This window comes from Apium graveolens, chromosome 3 (assembly GCF_009905375.1).
Source record: "Apium graveolens cultivar Ventura chromosome 3, ASM990537v1, whole genome shotgun sequence".
Taxonomy (NCBI): domain Eukaryota; kingdom Viridiplantae; phylum Streptophyta; class Magnoliopsida; order Apiales; family Apiaceae; genus Apium; species Apium graveolens.
Genome location: NC_133649.1, coordinates 74266303 through 74289483, shown reverse-complemented (window position 1 = coordinate 74289483; position 23181 = coordinate 74266303). Strand labels below are relative to the sequence as shown.

The window sequence follows — 23181 nt, the reverse complement described above, 5'->3', positions numbered from 1 at the left end:
CAGCTTATACTTAAGCTGCTTCTTGTCATTAAGCCAATGTTTACGAAAGCTGGTTTATCCTGTTTTAATTTGTCAGAAGTTGTCTTTTCTTTGACTTCTATTTTATAGTCTTTCATCTCTTCAGAATCAGACACAACAGTTTTTGCAACAAATTTAAACACGATTTATCTTTGGCTTTTCAGTCTGTTTGATAACAATAGGCTTAATTGGCAAAGTCCCTTTCTCACTTTTACCATCTTTATAACCTAACCCCTTTTTCCAGTTTCCATTACTTAGAATATTCTGAGTTGTTTTGCCAGTTAGTCCAAGTCCTGATGATTTTTCTTTCTTTTTCTAATTCATTTTTTGGATAATCATTATGTTTAAGCAATTCATTCTTAACATACACAGCATTATCTCTCTCTGTCTGAATAATGTTCATCTTGACTAACTCTTCTTCAAGATAGCTATTTTTGTTTTTGTACTTTAGATTTTCAGATTTTAATCTTTCATTCTCTAAAGTCTGATCTCTATAGCTAATGTAAATGTTTTTCAGAAATAATCTCAACTCAGTAATATCTTCTGTATCAAAAGCAAGAGTTGATAGAGGTACCTTTAGTTCAGCAGCATCAGAACTTCTATCAGCATTTGCCATTAAGGCATGGTTCACCTCTTCTTCAGATTCTGAAGTGTCTTCCTAGTTTTTCTTCTTTGTGATAAGTGTCTGGCCTTTATCACCTTTTCCTTTCTCGCAATCAGGAGAGATGTGACCTCTTTCACCACAATTGTAGCATTTGACATTTGAGTTGTCTCCTCTGTCAGACAATCCTCCTTTGCCTTCAGTCTTTATGAACCCTTTCTTGTCAGAACTTCCACCTTAATTGTAGCATTTGACATTTGAGTTGTCTCCTCTGTCAGACAATCCTCCTTTGCAATCAGTCATATATTTTTTGTACCACTTTAATTATGCATTACTAATCCACTTTAATTATGCATTACAATTTTTTGGTTTTCGGATGATTGAATGGTTAAATGTATGAATGATTGACTGGTTGGATTTGTATGGATGCTTGTTATTCCAATGTTTTAGTTCTGGTTATGTAGTAAAGGACATCGGTTTTATTTATAACAAATGTCTATTAGTAACGAGTACATCGCTTTATTAAAAAATTAGTGATGTAAAACTTTACACAATTTGGTCTATAAATTTCTTACACATCACTTTCAATTAAGAAAAGCTAGTGAAGAGATGTCTTCAGTGGTGAGTTCTCTCTTTTCTTTGGGAATCATCTTATGTGGCTCATTCCCAACTGCAACCGAAAGCTTTGTGGGCTTGTGTGGACCATCATAAATTCTGTCTAAATATTTTAGATCTGTTGCTTCCAGAAACATGGCCATCTTCACACTCAATACAGGGTACTCAGATACCCTGAGCATAGGAACCCTGATGGTTTCATATCTACTGGTGTTTTGAATGAGTTGAACCTTTGCAGGTTCTGGAGGGTCTTGTGTTTTGATTGATCAGACATGATTGATTATTTTTTGGATCTTAACTGTTTGTAAGCTTAACGAATTGGCTCTGATACCACTTGTTAGGCCTCAATGATACTATAGAAGGGGGTTGAATATAGTATCTACAATCAATTCGATTATTAACACAAGTATGTAATAGAAAACAAGTTTATTCAATATATCAAACTCTGTTACAGTAGGTTTAATCTACTCTCTCAGTGATGTATGATATCACTAAGAGCTGCTAGGGTACAATGAATAATAATCTCGTGAATGATAACACATATAGTGTAAACCCTAATCTGTGTTTATATACTACACAGTTACAAGATATCTCCTAATTGATATGATATGTTCTGTTTCCTAAAATACATCAATCAGAGATTATCTACTGTAGTCATTTAGCTGTATAACTCTTCAATCATATCTTCTTCTGTTTAATCCAGATCCTCTCCTGTAAATCAACCGCTTTTCATCCCTGAAGTGTATCCACACTTAAGTTCTGATGTAAGTCCTGATGGAAGTTCTGATAACTTCTTATTTTCAGTAAGTTCTGATTTCCAGTTAAGTTCTGATATTAAGTTCTGAAACTAAACAAATCGGATTAGACATGACATCACAAATATATCTAACATCAAACTCTACAACTAAAATTTCCACTTTAACCGAAGGTTCCAAGTAACAAAACTATTGTCAAGGTTTATGCATAACAATATATGTCTTTTAAAAAAAGTGATAATAATTCAACACGTAATAGCACCTCATACTCAAACTAATACAAAACAATTTCATCTCTTAGTTTCTGAACGTGAACAAATTATTAGGAGAAGTAATACTGAAATTAATATAGTAAGAAAATTGAATCTGGGAGCAACTATCTCAATTTATTGAATTTCCTATCAATGTTTGCAAGCTAAAAAAGACGTATAAAAATGTACCTTTATAATAAGAGATTCCTTCGTGATCAAGTAACCTACATAGGATAAACAAGAATTAAAATATTTATCAATTTGTGGAACATAATATGAAAATGAATAAAATTTCATAAACATGCGTGTTTCCTTTATATTGAGAACTAGAGAATGCTAAAAATATTTCGGGAAATACTTGAGCATCAAACAAATTGGATTGCTACATAATAAGTAGGATTAAATAAAACTATTGTATGTGAGCTGGGTTTAGTTGCACCACATGTAACTATCAACTTATAGCTAATTTAAAACATAATGGACCATTTTGAGCCACATATGTTACCTCGACTAGATCACGGAGGTATCTGTATGGTGCCTGAATTTAAGCATCAAAGTTGTTATCAAAGTAAAATATTGATTTTGAAGACCATGTGAATTAAATATAGGCTATGGAAGTAAACGCCTAACACTACAAGGAAAAAGGCTAAATTCGTCCAATAACAATCGGTCGAATATAGCCAAATTCAACCGGGCGCAGTCGAACTTACCTAATTTTGACCGATTTTGAATCGGTTGTAATAAAGGGAGTCGAATTTAGAAATTCGGTCGTATTTATCAAAATTTGACCTTCTAATTACAACCGAAAAATTACAACCGTTTAAATTCGACTGGAAGAATTCAACCAAGAGCGGTGAAATTTGATATTTAATAAAAAAATTGAATATCCCGCCCAAATAAATAAATTTTATGAAAAAATTTAAAAGTCCCACCCAATAATTAAATTCACCATATATGGCTGAAAATATAATTCTAAATTCGATGTCCTTTGGTCAAATTAAAGAGCACCAGTTTTCAAAAAAAAAATCTCTGGAATTTGGTAAGTTTCCAAAATCTAGTGAATTTTCCCACATCTCCTGGCAGCCCCAATTCAACCCAAAACCACAGTCTGGTTTTTAACTAATGACACTCAAATTGATATGGAAATCTCACATTCATATCTAAACTTACAAACAAACAAAATAACCAATAGTTAACTGATTTCAGGCAAAACCAAGAGAACGCCGATAAAACAAAAAAAAAAACAAATTTCACGAGAACTCACCAAACTCAAAAACCTTAATATAAACTATTACCAATTCGCATACGAAACATTTAATCGGAGCAATACAGTCAAAACTCATAAACAAGCCAGAAAAGGGAATAACTCAAAGTCAGTGGAGATATTTCGGCCAGCACGGAAACTCAACAATAAAATATAAAAATTACTTACATACTCATTGTTCAATGAGCTATCAATTCATAACTGCAAAATACATGACTAAACACCCTAAAATTAAGTAATAAACAATATTAATTCAAATTTAAATCAAGCAAATGGAAATAACAACAACATCGATGTAGAAATACAAAGAACTTCGATTTATAAAATAGAATATTGATCGGACACTGGTAACAATTCGATTCAGGGCCTCAATCTTGAAGAACACCAGGAGCATGTCTTCGATTTGGAGCATATTCTCTGTTTTTTCTGAAAAAAGCAGAGGATGGGTGGTTTTGTAATTGTTGGTCGCGTGTTTGGTCCGCGTGTTGGTGAGTGATAAATGGTAGCTAGGCGGTAGCAAATTAGATACACTCAGCCTCCTCTCTCTCTTTGTTGTCCCGTCCCTCTCTCATTGATGCCCTTGTGCTTCACTTTTTTCTAATTTCAGTATCACAAAATTATTTTGGCCCACTAACTATTAATAAACTAAACTTGTTGTACAACATAATTATTTTTTCAAGAACTAAATTTAACATTTGGATAAATTTTATTCTTTCCCATTAACATATTTTTCTTTATATATTTACTAAACTTTAAATAATTTAAAAAAAGTTCAAAATATAAAATGATAAATAACTAAGTGAATATAATAATATATAAACAGGTGATACAGTTTTAATAAGATATAAAGATCAAATAAATATAAATTCAAAAAATTAAAATATAACTCAAATATTATTTAAATTGAAAAAAATAATGATATTCTTATTAGTGATATAACCAAAATTTCCGATCAAAGTAATTTTATTTGGTTTGCCATTTAACAGTCAAACATCAGTTTGCCTGGTACTTTTACCTAGTGATGAGTTTTGAATTGGTATTTCGGTTTTTTAAAAATATTTTTCATCGATCCAACCAATGGATGTCAATATATATATATATATTGGAGATATAACCAAAGTTTTAGATCAAAATAATTTTATTTGGTTAGCCATTTTAAAAGTAAAACATCAGTTTGACTTGTACACCTAGTCCTAAATTGATGTTTTGATTTTTTTAAAAAATATTTTTCATCAATAAAAATGTAAAGATGTCAATAAAGACATATATTAGTGATATAACCAAAGTTTCGGACCAAAATAATTTTATTTGGTTTGCCATTTTAAAATTCAAGCATGAGTATGACTAGTAAACCTAACTAGAGTTTAGTGCTGAATTGGTGTTTCAATTTTTTCAAAATTATTTTTCATCGAACTAACCGTATGGATGTCAATAGATATATATTAAAGATATATCCAAGTTTTAGATCAAAATAAATTTATTTGGATTGCCATTTACCGGTTAATTATCATTTTAATTAATACAACTAACTAGTGTTTAGACCTGAATTGGTGTTTCAATTTTTTTAAAAATATTTTTCACCGTTCCACTTGTATGGATGTCAATAAATATATATATTAGTGATATTACCAAAGTTTCGGACCAAAATAATTTTTTTAGTTTGCCATTTCAAAGTCAAGCATGAGTTTGTCTAGTAAACTACCGAGTGTTTGGTCATCAATTAGTGTTTCAATTATTTTTAAAATATTTTTCATAGATCCAACTATATGGATATCAATAGATATATATATTAAAGATATATCCAAAATTTTAGATCAAAATAAATTTATTTGGATTGCCTTTTTACCGATCAAACATCAGTTTGACTAGTAGAGCTAACTAGTGTTTAGTCCTGAATTGGTGTTTCGATTTTTTTTAAAAATATTTTTCATTGATCTAACCCGTATGAATATAAATAAAAATATATTTGTGATATTACCAAAGTTTCAGACCAAAATAATAATTTTTTTATTTGGATACCGTTTATTATCTCCCATATTCATAATTTTAAAATATTCACAAACATTTAAATATTTTTTATTAAAAATAAAATTTTGAAAAATCCTAAATACAAATGAATTCCATTGAAATATATCTTCCAGAACAGCGGGAAATTTCCCTCACTTTTTTCGAAAATTTTGAAAGTGTTTATAAGTCACCCGTCATTTTGAAATATAAAATTTGACCGAAATCGGTTGAATTTAGCAGTTCCAAATAAATTACTTTGCGGGAAAATCCCTCCACTTTTTTATTATAGCTAAATTCGGCCCGATTTTTTTTGTCAAATTTAGGGGCTAAATTTGACCGGTTTAGTTTCGCCCGTTTTAATTTTAACCGTTTTCGGTTAAAATTGGTTGCAAATACGACCATTTAAATATGATCGTTTGAATTCGACCGAGGCCGTCGAATTTAGCCATGTCCAAGGGATTTGACCGCCTTTGGTCGAATTTAACCCAGTCGAATTTTAATTGGTTGTATTTAATATTATTTTCTTGAAATGGAAGGCGCCTCACCGATACACAATTAAAGCCTTCTAACACCATATCCCCTACATCCAGCTGTTTAGTAATCCTATCTATATTTTTTCCCCTTCATAAATAATAATAAATAGATGGCTTTATAAAATAAATATGTATGTATGTAGGATGTCCGAGTTGATAAAAAAGATGTCCCATTTAATCAAAAATAGGAGATATATGTAGAATATAAAACATTAAAAAATATTCTATTCTATAAAACATGTACATTTCTCTAGGCATGTAGGGTTTCTTTAGCTTGCAAATACACTTTCTACTTATTAAATTTAAACAATCTTAAATGATTTTAATGAATTAATAATATTCTTATAAGATAATTAGCAAAATAATATATTTTGTAATATTTAGGTTGCAGAACAAGGTCTCCCATTTCCTCATTTTACTAATTTAATATTACTAACTATATCTTTTTTTAATATTTTTGTATTTATTCTAATGTTATTAATCTTCCAATATTTTAAAAACTAATAATATAGATTTTAAGCAAATGGATTCATACTTCATATTTTAGGTTCTTTTACCCAAATATATAAATTTTATCATTTTTAAAAAAAAATTGAAGCAGAAATATTTGTAACATATTATTTTTAAAAGTACAAATATTAGATATTAATATGTTAAAAATAATTTTGTCCTTTGTAAATTATAATTTTTTCACAGTAGATGAACATGTTGGATATTAAACATTTAAAAACTTATCAAAAAAGTAGTAAAATGGATGAGTAAATTATTTAGTAGTAAAATACAAATAAATTATATATGTATATATATATATATATATTTGATAATTGGAAAGGAATATATGTAATAATCATATTATTAATATTATATCTTAAACATATTGCATAATTTCTAGTGACTATTTTTGGTGTTTCCATTTAGGTTTATATGTTTTAATCACATGATAATTTATTTCCACAATGTCACATAATTTTAAATTATTAGTTTCATGGTGGGATTAATTTTGTGTGTGTGTATATATATACACACATATATATATAATTTATTTTCATAAATTATATTTTTTTAATTAACGAATTAATAAATGGAATTTATCAAAAATTCAATTTTATGTAAAATAATTTGCGAATTTTAACAACTTAGATTTTTTTTGCTAAAATACTATTTCGTTTTGATAATATTTGCAAAAGTACAATATGTGCATAATAGGTTGCATTTTAGTTTAAATTGTGCAACCCTTTACATTAGATTGGGTTGCATTGCATTTTAGGTTGCAATTTATGTTGTTAGAAATTTGCAGAATGTATTTTTTTTCAAATATTTTTTAAAATTCAACTTACAAACTTGGTTGCAAAATCATTCCAAAGTTGCTTAGTTTTGAAAATATTTTCAAAATTTGATAGTATTATTTTGGAAAATTTGGTAAAAATTGGATATTTATGAAAAAACCCATTAATAAATTATATGTATTTTATAATTATATTTTATTTATATTGGTATACACCTGGTACAACCTCTCTTTAATAAAATTAAAATTTCAAGTATTATTCTAATTGTCAAATGAATAATCTTTAATTATTGTTTTTATAGTAAGTTATTAAATATTGACGATAACCAATTTAAAATGAAATAACTTATTACATATACATGAGATGCAACTACACACTAGGGTTTTTATAAGTATATACATATATATACATATGTAAAGTATATAAATGTTATTCTTGCATTTCCTTTCCTAGATGTGCATGATGGTGATCGTCAAGAACCAACATTCTTATGAATAAAATATAATATGTCATATTTGCACTAGCAAACAATTACAATATTTTAATTTTTAAGAAACCTAGTAAGACTTTAGCTTACACTTGAACACAAGAAATGCTTACGAGCAGATTGGGGAATGGATAATTTCGTCGCAAGTTAGTAAGCAGGGGCCCCCGTTCTCAATAGAATAATAAATCAACTTACGAAGGAATATATTATCGTGTGTTATGAACTTACAACGGAACATATCGTTGTATGTTAGTTACTTACGACACAGAACGTCGGATCACTACAAGAAAAACGTCTAAATACGACCCGTTAAAAACCCGGTTTTTTATTTAAAATTAAATAAATGCAAAATATATTCTAATTTAATTAAATTTTCAATTCAAAATTATTTTAATTCGAAAACTTGTTTATGCAATTTCGATTTTATTTATAATATTATTTTCTGAAGAACCGGTCACCGTAATAAGGGTCAATTTACGGCTAAAACTCTGGCCATTTCAGGCAAGCTTACAGGGTCATAAAGTCGTTCTAAACTTCTATAATGCATCTCGTATTATCTCTATCCAATTGTCCATTATTAATACCACAACAATCGAGTCTAAACATCACTAAATTAACAATTCAGTCAAAATTCGAATAAAATCCGGCGAGAAATATTTTTCCGGCAATAATATAATTTCCCAGAATAATTTACAAAAAAAATATGGTGTACAACATCATCAGATCTGTACGTACATACAAACTAATTCAGAAATTACCTACTCTAATGATTATTCCGACGAGTCCGAAAATTTTCCATTGAATAAGATATTACAATAAAATTCGTAGAAATCATGTATACTAACCTATATACATCAAAACTAAAATAATCCATCAGATCCCTTAATTAAAAAATTGAAAAATCAAATTTAATTACATACATGTTTTATCACAAGAGTCCAATAATATCACTCCTAAAATTAGGAGAGTTAAATCCTTTCTATATCATGCATGTTTCTCATACGATTTATAATATACCCAAAATATACTTTTATCATTACCCGATTAAACGTAAATTTTAATGTAATGAAAGTACATTAATTCTCATAAAAAATATATTGATTTCAAGTCTAAGGACCATTACATCATTATCACAGTGAGAATCACATGTGACACAATAGACATGTAGAATCTCACTTTGGGTCTGTCCAGCACCATGTACATTTATATTTGCCTGTGTTTTTGACTTTAGTATCATATATAATACCTATGATCAATGAGATGTGATCATCACTCAACAATCACACCAGTCTTAATGCATTTTTATTGTCTGTTAATAATAATACTCGACTAGGGACCTTTAGATATATTGATACTATTCTCAAAATTTTATTTCTAAGTCACGTACTTAGAGATATAGGATTTATATCATATTCTAAGGATATTTATTAATCTAACATTTATATCACAGTAAATTAAGACATAATAAATTATAAAGGGAATAATCGATAAAACATAAACATTAATAATCCAAATGTCTTAAACTAAAATATTATAATGTTTTCTCTAGGGTTCAAACACTATCAATCTCCCACTTGCACTGGAGCCAATCACCCATGTATCCAATACTCATGAAACTTGTATGACCATCGTGCTTTTTCTGCGACAAAGCCTTAGTCAGTGGGTCTGCAATATTACCATTACTATGCACTTTACATATATATCTCCTTAATCATTAATCTCATTAATAAGGTGATATCGCCTAAGCACATGCCCAAATAGTCTCCTTGGCTATTTCGAAAGCACCAATATAGTTGGCTTCCATTATAGAATCATCAATATTCTTGATATGAACTATTCAAGATAACAACACTTACATTTAGACAAAACACAAACCAGACACATAATCATCCTTGTTTGTCCAAAAATTAGGTTCAGAAACTAGGATCAATGTAACCATTTACAACCAGTTCCCTATCTTCTCCATACACCAAAAATAAATCTTTAGTCCTCTTTAAGTACTTAAGAATATTCTTGACAACTATCCAGTGACCCTCACCTGGATTAGACCGGTATCTGCTCGTCATGCTAAAAGCATACAAAATATTAGGACAAATACATATCATTGCATACATTATAGATCCAATTGCTGAAGCATATGGAACTTTTCTAAGATGACCCTTATCATCTAATAATTTAGGGCAGTTATCCTATGAGATCACTATCTTACGATACATCGGGACGTATCCCCTACTTGCCTCTTGCATTCTAAAATGATGCAATATTTTGTCAATATGTGTACTATGACTTAGGCCAATTAATCTTCTTATCTATCTATATATATCGTGATTCTCAATATTTAGCTAGCATCGCCTAAGTCTTTCATCGAGAAACTATTTCTCAACCAAGTCTTAACAGCCTGTAGAGAAGTTATGTCATTCCCTATTCGTTATATGTCATCTATATAGAATAATATGAATGTCACATGGTTCCCACTAACCTTCTTGTAAATACACGGTTCATCTGCATTTTGAATAAAGTAAACTCTTTGACTGTTTCATCAAAATGAATATTCCATCTACTTTAGGCTTGCTTTAACCTATAAATAGATAAAAGCAACTTACAAACCATCTTAGCAAACTTTGGATCGACAAAACCCTCAAGTTGTATCATATATACATCCTCTTCAAGGCTCTCATATAAGAAAGCGGTTTTGACATCCATTTGCCAAATCTCGTAGTCAAAGTAAGCAGCTATTCCTAACAAAATCCTAATGGACTTGACCATAGCAACTGTTCAAAAAGTTTCATCATAATATATATCATAAAAAGCCACTAGTCGCGCCTTATATGTATGTACTTTACCATCCATGTCAGTTTTCCACTTGCACCCTATAGGTTTTACCCCTTAGTGTGGATCAACAAAAGTCAATACTTTATTTTGATACATAGATTCCATCTCGGATTTCATGGCCTCCATCCATCTCTCGAAGTTTGGACCGTTCATAGAATCTTGATAGGTGAGAGGCTTATCATTATCCTAAGCATCGCATTACCATTTCGAGTCAAAATAAATCCATATTTTTTCTCGGGGTCATGGTGAATCCTACTTGATCTATGAATAACCCGTGTTTCCTAAACATGATTAATTTCTATAGTTTGATGTACATCCTAATCTTGTTCCATCTGTGGTTCAATTTTATCATGTGGTTCTCGATCTTCACCAAGATGTATTGTCCTCCCACTAATTTTCTTAGAAAGTAGTTCTCCCTGAAAAAATACATCCGTCCGAGCAACAAACACTTTGTTCTCAGAAGAATTATAAAATTTTATACCCTAGTCTTACTTGGATATCCCACAATATAGCATCATCTAATTTTGGTCCAAACTTGTCAGAGGCTAAACGTTTTACAAATGTTTCACGTCCCTAAATTTTTATAAATGACATGCTATGAAGTTTATCAGTCCATATCTCATATGGAGTCTTTTGAACCGCTTTTTTTCGGAACTCGGTTAAACGTGTAAGCAGCCATTTCTAGAGCATAACCCTACAAACTTATTGAAAGATCCGCTTGACTCATCATCGATCGCAACATGTCCAATAATGTACGATTTCTTCTCTCAGAATATCTTTTCAATTGAGGTGTTCCAGAAGGAGTAAGTTGTGATACAATATCACACTCCTTCAATAAACTCTTGAATTTGAGGCTTAAGTATACTCTTCCACGACCTGATAGTAAAACATTTATATTTTTCTCTGTTTGCGTTTCTACCTTATATTCTTTGAATATTTCAAAAGAATTAGAAACTAAATTTTAAGATATTTTTTTAATTATAATTTGATTTAAAAATGCTACATATAAATAACATACTATTTAAAGTTAAAAAAAATATATTTTAAATACTTGAAATCTGTAATCGCACTCGATTTGAAATATTTCTCGGTGTCTAAAATATTGCGTCAATTTTATTTTCTAAATTTAAAAAATATATTTTTAATTCTTTCTTATTAAAACAAATTTAAGATATATTTTAATAACAATTTGATTTAAAAAATATATAAATAAATACTATTTATAATTAAAAAATTGTATTTTTCATTATTTCGTATTTGTGACTACATTCGGTCGTAGATGTGCTTTGATTGCTAATTAAATAGCGCGCCAAAACTTTAAACAACTTATAAAATAAAAAAATTATTGGCGACGGACCTCGATCGCAGAAAGCCACTGGTCGCCGCCTTTATTTGGTCTCCGGTTTAGCTATTGATTAAAGTCCTTGATTTTGTTGCTGGTGTGGCATTTTCTGCAACCAACGTCGGTCGCAAATAAAAATCAATAGCTAATAAATTACCGCCAGTTTTTCACGGTTTTTTTAATGGAATGATTTAATATTTCTGTCCTATTAGCGACCACCGGCCGTCGCTAAAGTCCGGTTAGCGACGACTTTGGCCGCGGTCGCTGAAACCCGTCGTTGATCCAAAAAAATAGCTACTGATTTTGAGGTCACTGATAAACTTGGTCGCAGATAGACATTTTTATAATATTAATTATAATATACTCCTCGTTACTGTTCTTTATTACTTGACATCCCATGTCATGCTGTGTATCTATTCTCCTTTTCATTGACAAAAGAAATATAAACAAACTATAAAAAAATTATAAAAAAGCGAAAATATAGCAAAAAATATTATACTTATAATCGCGTACCTGCAAATAAAATAAGATTCCCCTTTGTAAAGCAAACAATTGAAGGAAAAAAGAAATGAAAAATAAGTGAGGCTTCTAATATTATTTTTTATTTTTATAATTAAGCATGCAGGTATTACCCATTTCTACTGTATAATAAAAAAATAAAGAGATAGTGAATTTAAGCATAAAGTTATTATATGGTAATGAGCTAATTACCCAAGTCTTACAATAATATTAAATTATAGTATAAGTTTAGTTACCCAAAATAAAGAAACAAGTATATATGTAGCTCAGTGTTGATGTTATCAAAATATAATGAAATGGGCATTTAACTCAATTGATTGGGGTCATATGTTTGCACACATGTCACTACAAGAAAAACGGCTAAATACTACCGGCTCAAAATCGGTCGTATTTAACTAAATACGACCGCCAGCAGTAGTATTTAGCTAAATACGACCTATTTTAGTCCCGGTTGTACATATGGGAGTGATATTTAGTAGTCGGTTGTATTTAGTATGAATACGACCGTCTAAATATGATCGGTTAAATTCGACCGCTAAATTCAACCGTCCAAATTCAACCGACACCTGTCAAAATTGATTTTACACTTAAAATTTGAAAATCCCGCCCAAATAATTAAAATTTCTGAAATATTTTAAAAAGCCCGCCCAAATATTAAACTCGACCGTATCTTGTCAAATATAAGATATTAAATTCGACCCCATCCAGACGAATTAACAAACTCCATAATGTTACTTATTACATAAACCAGCAAAGCCATGAATTTCAAAAGGGAAAGATAGCGACCGAAAGCTTGACCGATTCCGTGGAGGAGCCTCTGCCATCTCCGTCGTCCCACGACGGCTAAAAGACCAAGTCTGGCCAGCTGACTTAAATAGTTATCGGAGAGAGGGGAGAGAGGGGGGGCAAAATACATGAAAACAGAGGTGGAGAAGCTTCTTAAAATCTAAGGAAAACAGAGTTTGTAAAGGAGCTTCCACCATTCCCACCTCCCCCGACTTTAGTTGCACATCATCTTTCAAGGACACACATCAAAACTACAAATTGGAGAGAGAGATACTAAATTACAAAATAGAAGAGAAGCGGCTGAACTCTAAATCAGGGTTTTATTAAGACAGAGAAAGATGTGCTTTTATTGATGTTAAACATCATATTCAATCCAACAGTATAGTATATAGCCTTTTGAATGGGCTTTGCAAATTTCCCAGACCAATTAAATATATTACTATTAAAATAAATTACTATATAATATAATATATATATTAACTTATAAATTAATATTAAAATTAGGATATTAAAAATAAATATTATTTAAAATAAAAAATGCATCTGATTTTTCCTCTCTACCATTGCCCAACTATTATTTAGATAAAATACATATTCATGGAATATATTTATATTTTATATTTGAATTTAAAATATGTAAAAAGTTTTAAGTTTCTTCCACTAATATATAACGACCAGTCTTAGTAATAAATTTGAATCTCGATTACATTTTCCAATAATATGTAGCAATTTGCTTGTGATCAACAACTACCACCATTGTCCATTTATTTATCAATCTATTATATTTGTCAATTTTTCAATTTTTTAGCTAAATAATAATTATTTGGGCCAGCACAACTCAATGAGTCCAACTCGGATAGTAAACCTATAGATAAATTAGGCGTACTACCTCTCTCACGCAAGAAAGGTAGGTGCAAAACAAAACTAAAAATCAAAAATTAACCAATTTATAAGTCCCAATTTATAAGTCCTTACAATGCCGACTTTTTAACAGTCAAATTTCAGTTTGACTAGTAGAGCTAATTAGTATTTATTCCTCAATTGATGTTTCAATTTTTTTAAAAATATTTTTAAAAAATTGGTATCTTCACCGTTCTCTTCCTCTTCCTTTTTTAACATTGCCATTACCCAACTATTATTAATATAAAATACATATTTATTGAATATGTTTATATTTTATATTTGAATTTAAAATATGGATGTCAATAGATATATATTAGTGATATAACTAAAGTTTCATATCCAAATAATTTTATTTGATTTGCCATTTTAATAGTCAAGCTTCACTGTAACTAGTACAACAAACTAGCGTTTATTCATGAAATGATGTTTGGATTTTTTAAACAATATTTTTCGACGATCCAACCGTATGGATGTCAATATATATATATATATATATATATATATATATATATATATATATATATATATATATTAGTGATATAAGCAAAATTTCAGATTAAAATAATTTTATTTGGTTTGCCATCTTACCGGTCAAACTTTAGTTTGACTAGTCTAGCTAACTAGTGTTTAGTCCTGAATTTGTGTTTCGATTATTTTAAAAATATTTTTAATCGATCTAACCGTATGGATGTCAATAAATATATATATTAGTGATATAACCAAAGTTTCATATCAAAATAATTTTATTTGGTTTGTCATCTTAACAGTCAAACTTCAGTTTGACTAGTCCAGCTAACTAGCGTTTAGTCCTGAATTTGTATTTTGATTATTTTAAAAATATTTTTCATCGATATATCCATATGGATGTCAACTAATATATATATTAGTGATATAACCAAAGTTTCATATAAAAATAATTTTATTCGGTTTTCCATTTAAACAGTCAAACTTCAGTTTGACTAGTTTAACTAACTAGTGTTCAATCCTGAATTTGTATTTTGATTATTTTAAAAATATTCTTTATTGATCTATCCATATGAATGTTAATAGATATATATATATTAGTGATATAACCAAAGTTTCATATCCAAATAATTTTATTTGGTTTGCCAATTTAACAGTCAAGCCGCAATGTAACTAGTACAACTAAATAGAGTTTATTCATGAAATGATGTTTCAATTTTTTAAACAATATTTTTCAACGATCCAACCGTATGGATGTCAATAGATATATATATATATTAGTGATATAAGCAAAGTTTCATATAAAAATAATTTTATTTGGTTTGGCATCTTAACAGTAGTTTGACTAGTCCAGCTAACTAGCGTTTAATCCTGAATTAGTATTTTAATTATTTTAAAAATATTTTTCCTCGATCTATCCGTATGGATGTCAATTAACATATATATTAGTTATATAACCAAAGTTTCATATCAAAATAATTTTATTTGGTTTGTCATTTTAACAGTCAAACTTTAGTTTGACTAGTCCAGCTAACTAGTGTTTAGTCCTGAATTTGTGTTTCGATTAATTTAAAATATTTTTCATCAATCTAACCATATGGATGTCAATAAATATATATAGTAATGATATAACCAAAGTTTCATATCAAAAAAATTTTATTTGGTTTGTCATTTTAACAGTCATATTTCAGTTTGACTAGTATAGCTAACTAACGTTTAGTCCTGAATTTGTGTTTCAATTATTTTAAAAATATTTTTCGTCGATCTAACCGTATGGATGTCAATAAATATATATATTAGTGATATAACCAAAGTTTCATATCAAAATAATTTTATTTTATTTGCCATTTTAAGAGTCAAACTTCAGTTTGACTAGTAGTTAACTAGTGTTTAGTCCTGAATTTGTGTTTCGATTAATTTAAAAATATTGTTTATCGATCCAACCATATCGATGCCAATATATATATATATTAGTGATATAACCAAAGTTTCATATCAAAATAATGTTATTTGGTTTTCCATTTTAACAATCAAACTTCAGTTTAACTGGCGTTTAGTTCTGAATTTGTGTTTCGATTATTTTAAAAATATTTTTCACCATAAATATTTTTACATGTGATGAATGTTATCCTTATATATAAATATATAATCTACATTATACTAAAATAAAGTATAGATGACATCATCATATCTAATGTGTTAAGTTCTCATTTAAGAGTTTTAATCATATGTGTCAAACTCTCGTTAATTTTGTTAATTTTGTTGATATCATCTTCCACTAACAATCATCTCCTCATTTAATTTATTTTCAATCTTTCTCTTTTTTATTACCTCCACTAATTATATCTGTTACCCATTTCTCATTCTCTTTCTTCCTTTCTTATTAAAAATTTCCAATAGTTCCATATTATTCACTAATTTTTTCTTATTCAAAATTAATTTTATTTACACAAATATTCATCATTATAATTTTTATATTTAATAAAAAGTTGATAGTCAATATTTGTAGTTTGGAAAATATTATTTTTAAAATTTTGTATTTATAATTTTTATTCTTCTCTCATTTAATGCAAGTGTTATTACTACAATAACTCGCACTATAAATAATTTCTTTTACACGCACATTTTCTATTTCACAAGAACCTATAACATTAATTTGTTAAAGTCATTATACTTTCCGGCCAAAGTGCAAAGAGTTTTATAAGTAAGAAGCACAAACCTCAAATTGGCGTCTTTCCTGCCTCAACATCTCCACAATATCCGAGAATTCTCTCAGTGATCCTTGAATTTTGAGTTTTGATCCTTCAAAATGCAAACTGATGTCCTTCAAAAGTGTCTCGGCTTCAAGGAATACTTCAATTACTTCCTCATTCAAGTTTGATATCTATATAGGAAGAAAGATCAACATCAATTTAAGCAGGATAAGAGTAAATATTTCTTAAATCATTGCCTCATTGCTCACAGAAACATTACAGAGCCACTAGAAATATTTCATAACCCGTGAATATCTGAGCATTGCAACCATTGTCCCCAATCTGCAATGTGAACAACATCAATGAAATATGGATTAGTAACAAGGTGGTATTTGAAAAAACCTAAGAAAGGCAAGCATGACCCAGCATTGAGCATTCTAATAACAGATAAGTGAATGAGTACACCATATTTACAGACACGATGGGAAAAGCATAAAAGTTTATATGAATTTTGATGTTTTGGACCCATGCATCGTATAGTTCATTCTGAAAAACAAAAATAATGATGCCCGCTAATAGTTTAGAGGATACCACTCTCCTCTCGATAATAAGAGGTTGAGGATTCAAGTCTCTTTGAGGCATAGTTGTTTGTATATTTATTTCTGCAATTTACAATATAGACATTCATACAAGTTCACATACCCAAAGAAGTAGAGGAAGTCAGTATGCAATTGATGCCCGCAGATGGGAATTTTACTAGATGACAAGTGGTTCGCTAAGCTAAGTTCCAAAAACTTTCCAAAGGACAAACCACGGGCAGTAGCTGACATTAAGACTCTTTTTGTAGATAGTGTCTTTCCATTTTGATGTTTACAATCACCACAGCGACTCCACATCCAAATTTTTCCATCGGTTTCACCAGGAAGATGCTTTTGTGTAATATGATGTCTAACATGTATTGTGAGCTGCTTACTGTGATGTGCATAATAATATATATGAGCTTCTGGTGATCCACCGCACAAGCTACATAAAAGCCTCTGAAAATAGAAGCGGCTATATGGTCATAGAAGCAATACTTATTTTAATATAAATATGTATATGAAGAAAGCACAAAAATAATTTTAAATCACATAAATAGTTTGTACTAACCTGATTGAGTAAGTTATCCTTTAAAAATATTCCAAGTGGAATATCAAAATTCCGGTAGAACTTAATATGAGAAAAATGACTCTGCTCACATATACTTCCGGTGGAGGAATTCCTGCGAGACATCAGTACTAAGATACCATCGGCATTAAACATTCTGTTAATATCATCCATAAACTGTGTTTGATCTTTATAGTCACCCCCAGAATTTTGTGTATACAATTGGGCTTTTCTCTGAACTGAGGTTCTATCACTATCAAGAGCCTTCTCTTCACCATTAATATTCTGTATTAGACTATAAGATTTAACATTTGCCACTAAATTGGTTGAAAGCATATTAGCTGATTGAACTTGACTGTAAGGAACCTCTTCAGTGATGCCTAAATATGCCTAAATATGCCTAAAGCATATTAGCCACAAGGACTGCGTACTGGACCACAAGTTTAATCTTCTTCAGTTCTTCCCTGTTTGTTCCTTTCAGTAAAATCTGAAATTTTCCAAAATTCTGTAAATTCAGTGACATATTAAATTAACAGCTATTCTACACGAGGATCTACCATGTTTACATGACAATGAAAAAATTGAACGCAACAGCTACAACTGGCCAGTATCATGCCAAGACAACACAGAGTATTTGCTTTACCTGAGGATATGAGCCCGAGCTCTCATGCAAATATTTCTATAACAAGTAAAAACCTCTAATAAATAGGAAACAACTTTCTGCTTAATTGTTACTAATTTTAAATTCCTAATTGACCATAGTTGCAAGCCTTTATCATACTACACCAATATTCACTAAAAAAATCACAAACAATTTTGAGAAACAAAAAATAATGTGATATTAATAATTTTCACGAGTTACATCTACAAAGAGTGTAGAATAGAAGCTTATTTAAACGACAAATGAATTTTGGATTTCCAATTTCTTTTTTATTTTTAAGCATTAGAATGAAAGTCAAACAACAAGAAATACAAGGGCACCCTTTGCAAACTCAAAAAAGGTATGGTTAAGACTAGATGTAAACTTCATAAGCAAAGAGGAACTTACTGTACAACCCTGACGTGTAGGACAACCACTAAGGAACATCAAAGTCTTGCTGGGTTTTTTTCCACACTCTCCACTAGCAATATGTTCCTCTACTAACTTCTCGAAATGAAAGGAATCACATTGTCTGAGCTTTTTCCCAGTCAGTGTATCTAATGATAAGATTACTGAACCAGTACAGCGAGAAACTCTCTGCAGGCGGTGGAGTTTCATATCAATAACGAGTGTCATTCCTTTTGCAAGGATGGATTCTTGTATATCACGAGAAACAGTTTTTTCAACTAAAATTATGCTCGGGTTGCACTTCGCTATTCTTTCAATAATGGATTTATGGGTATCCTTCTCCTGCCCACGTCACTCATAATTAACAGATGTTGAATAGAGAGTAGTAAGATTCAAACGCTAATAATTCTTTATTTATGTCTTGAAACCTGTTTTATTGATTCAAATGATGACAATCCCCTCAATGAAAGATCAAGAGCACCCTGGATCAGCAACAGCCTGGGTTTATTGTAATTAGTTGGCATGTGCTTGTGTGCAGCGTGCTTTTTGAATACCATGCTAACTAACTGACTGCACATCAAAACGAATATAAGTTTCCAGAAATGGTGCCGTCCAACATCAGTGACTGGCTGTAATGACAATAACTATGCTGCATCAATGTGATCATTATAAATTCCACTATTAAGAAGCAAAAAGATATCTGTATACTTTGTACAGTTTTCTCATCATATAGAAAGGATGCATTTAAAGAGCTATGGTCTTCACTTCATATCTAACAAACAAGTGAAACAAGATAGTTGGTCGGAACCACAACTGGTCATCAAGAAATATTTACTAGAATGGAACAGAGAGCTTTGAGGCAATTGACAATAGCATTAGGGCATTAGCAGCAACAAATACAGGTTTAAGCTATCACCTATCGCTTTGAGAACCACTTGCAACACATTTAACCTTAACATATCCATCAGGATCCATTGCCTTTCCCGCACCGATATCAGGCTTCACAAAGGAAGCAGCTTCCCAAGATAAGGAAGTCACAATATCCACCCAATTGTCTCCGTCGTTACCCAAAGGAGCAACCCCGGCTGATGTAAGAAGATGAGACACATGAGCTTTAAACTTGCAATTTATTACGTAGTCCATAGCCTTTTGCTTCTCCTCTTTATATCTGTAGCTCCGGAAACTTTTCTCTCCAAAGCTACCTAAAGAACTAGGTCTTCCCCATTTTGTACCATCATCACCTTCGTCCTCGTCATCATCATCATAATTTGCAACACTGCACTCCATGTCATTTTCGTGGTCATCTGTTTCTGGGGTTAACCAAATTTGAAGATCCATTTCAACTTTATTGGACCAAGTGTTTTCTCTCTCCTTGTATCTTTGTGATTTACTACCCTTTTGTATGCACTCAGCGTCTTTACCAGTGTGCCCAGCAGTAGTACTAGTGCTTCTGTCAAGGCTGTTCTGCTCAACCATATTCGATGGGAGGTGTCTATTTCCATGATATGGTAAGCTCATGTCACGAGGACTGCGCACTGAGCAATGATTGTACTCATCTTGAACACTGCCTGACCTCCCTTCTTGAGAGGCCCTTCAAAGTTCAAACACACAAATGTTAAGGTTGCTTTATTTTTCATTTAAATTAAATATGTTTATCTTCCCTAAGGAATATGGGAAAGACAGGTAGGTACCTGCAACTTGAGTATCCATCAACAGAACAGTCACCTGAAATAAAAGAGATCAGTTATTATCAAAATCACTATTTTCAAATTGTTCAAGTTGTCAACCACAGGAAGAGCAAAAAACTTCACTGGATGCCGAGACACTGCTAGTCCTGCTTCTGAGTGAAGCAACTGAAGTCATTTAGGACCTGTACCCAACTTTTTCAACCTGCTTCTGGAAGCCAAACTTAATCAGTTACCTGTATAAGAAGAAAATAAGAGTAATTTGATTTATCAAAGAACTGCAAAAAGTAGCAGAATGCATTCCGAACTATAAGAGATCAAAACAGATTATTTCCACATGCCATAAGAAGATGAGCATTTACTATGTACATATCCTTACGGGAAGAGATAGCACTAATTACATAAAGATATAAATCAAAACGATACGTTCAAGTTCCTTACAAATGTAATATAGTATTATAATAATTTAGGGGAAGAATCTAAAATGCAACATCCACAATGTTTAAAGTTCAATCTAAGGATATAAGTTTAGACAATTACAGGGATCAAAAAAATACAAAGCACTAATTGGTAAGTTTTTACCAATTGAATTTTAACAATGATGAAAGGCAAGAAAATAACACTGATTTAGATAAGCCTCCCCAAAAACCATTAACACTAGATGATTAAAAAAAGAAACAAGATAAAAAATTAGTATATATATATGAGCAGGTTCTATGTCGGCAAGATTTTAAAAGCAGGTAGAATGTCTGGACACGTTGCACATATCACATTTTAAAAGCAGGTAGAATGCTGGCACACGTTTCACATATGAACACATAAGTATGCGAAAAAGCAGAAGCCACCAGGTTATGACGATAAGCCATTTCCCGAGTCACGAGAATTAACCATTTCTTGAGTCACAATAATCAACCATTTCTTAAAGCCAAATTGACTGATTATTTACCTATTCATAGATGCAATTGTCACAACGATAAGCCCAAAGAAAGTAGCAATATATGTTTACATCTAATTATGGAATCTTGTTAGGCTACTGATATTCTCTTTTACATTGTTTAATTTTATTAAATCAATCATTAAGAACTAATAAAATGTTCTATGTCAGCAAATTTATAAAGTAAGGTCCTACGCCAACACACTTTTCTCTTCCGAACAGAAAACTATGCCAATTTACGGCTAAAACTCTGGCCATTTCAGGCAAGCTTACAGGGTCATAAAGTCGTTCTATCACAAGAAGCTTGAACCTATAACTCATATCAAACTATACACTTAAAATTAACAATCTACAAAAAAACCGGACAAAACAATCACAAGCATTTGCCAATCCATAGAAAATCTAAAACAAGAACATGACAGTTGATTCCAGTCCTATAGTTAAAGTTCACCACAAATAAAACCCCATTAACAAAAAATCTCAATAAGTTGAAACAATTTCATACACAATTAAACTAGTACATTTGGTAGTTTCTTGCAGTAATTCAATCATTAAATAAAAAAAAAACTCCACAAACTAAACTCTCTTTATAAAGAGAAAAACAAATGAACTAATCAGCTTACTAAAATCCCCATATGGGGTTTAACAAGAAATGAAACAAACAAATACCATATTAATAAAAAAAGGGGGGGGGGGATTTTGAACAAACTTACAGTTACAGCAAGGCTATCTTCAAGAACCAAATTGCATGTATGTGCTGTTTAGAATATTATTCTTGTTATATATAAAAATAAGCAAAGCAAAGAACGTGTTTTGGAAACTTGGCACTTCAGAAAACTTAAGAAAGAAAAGATGATGGAGATAGAAAGTAATCAAATATATATAGGAAAGCAAAGAATGAAACGAAAATGAAGAGGGAAGAAAGTAATTTCTTGAAAGTGGGTCCCCACTGTATATATGTTTGTATGTTACTACTGAAGTGCTGATACACTGTCAACAGAAGTCCACTGTCCACATACGTGGGTGTTTTATGTATTTTCAGGGGAAAGTCGAGAGGTTTTTTATGAATACAGATACAAAGGTTGTACATACTTGATCTACTACTTTTATGTACATTTATTATTATTATTCGGATACGCACACAATAAAATGTCTCAAATTTTAATTAGCTCTCCTTTATTAAACCAATTTTTATTAGCTCTTGTCTATTGAAAATATTAGCATAAACCGTGGATTATTTATAATAATATATAATTTTTGAATTTAATTTAAAGTGAAAATTTTAAACTCTAAAAATTATTTATAAGAATTTTTAATAATATAAATTGACAATAATTTTAAATATACACGTGTATAAATTTGTAATATTTTAGTTTTAAAAAATATCACTAATTGAAATATATAATTTTATTGATATTTATAGGTGTGTTGATGAAAGATAATAATCTTTTAACTAAAAGGTAAGTTTTATACCAATTATTTTTAGTTTGGTATACCGATCAAATCCAACTA

The 23181-nt window shown here is 30.3% G+C and overlaps 1 protein-coding gene across 4 annotated transcripts; it reads right to left on the bottom strand.

Annotated features, from left to right (window-relative positions):
- Positions 1–12797: 12797 nt before the first annotated feature.
- On the bottom strand, positions 12798–22566 carry LOC141712441 (putative 1-phosphatidylinositol-3-phosphate 5-kinase FAB1D). Of its 4 annotated transcripts, none has more exons than XM_074515377.1 (12): positions 21507–22310; positions 21276–21392; positions 20862–20971; positions 20742–20775; positions 19967–20641; positions 19479–19620; positions 19051–19392; positions 18006–18489; positions 17559–17893; positions 17137–17198; positions 16883–17047; positions 12798–13547 (listed from the first exon to the last, which is right to left on the bottom strand). In XM_074515377.1, the coding sequence occupies exons 3-8, from the start codon at positions 20911–20913 to the stop codon at positions 18403–18405; spliced, it is 1332 nt and encodes a 443-aa protein (XP_074371478.1). In that variant the 5' UTR covers positions 20914–20971; positions 21276–21392; positions 21507–22310; the 3' UTR covers positions 12798–13547; positions 16883–17047; positions 17137–17198; positions 17559–17893; positions 18006–18402. The 4 variants fall into 4 exon arrangements, with proteins under 4 accessions (XP_074371478.1, XP_074371477.1, XP_074371480.1 ...); XM_074515376.1 differs by having other exon boundaries at positions 21276–21681; positions 21943–22310; XM_074515379.1 differs by lacking the exons at positions 21276–21392; positions 21507–22310 and adding an exon at positions 22383–22566.
- Positions 22567–23181: the final 615 nt, after the last annotated feature.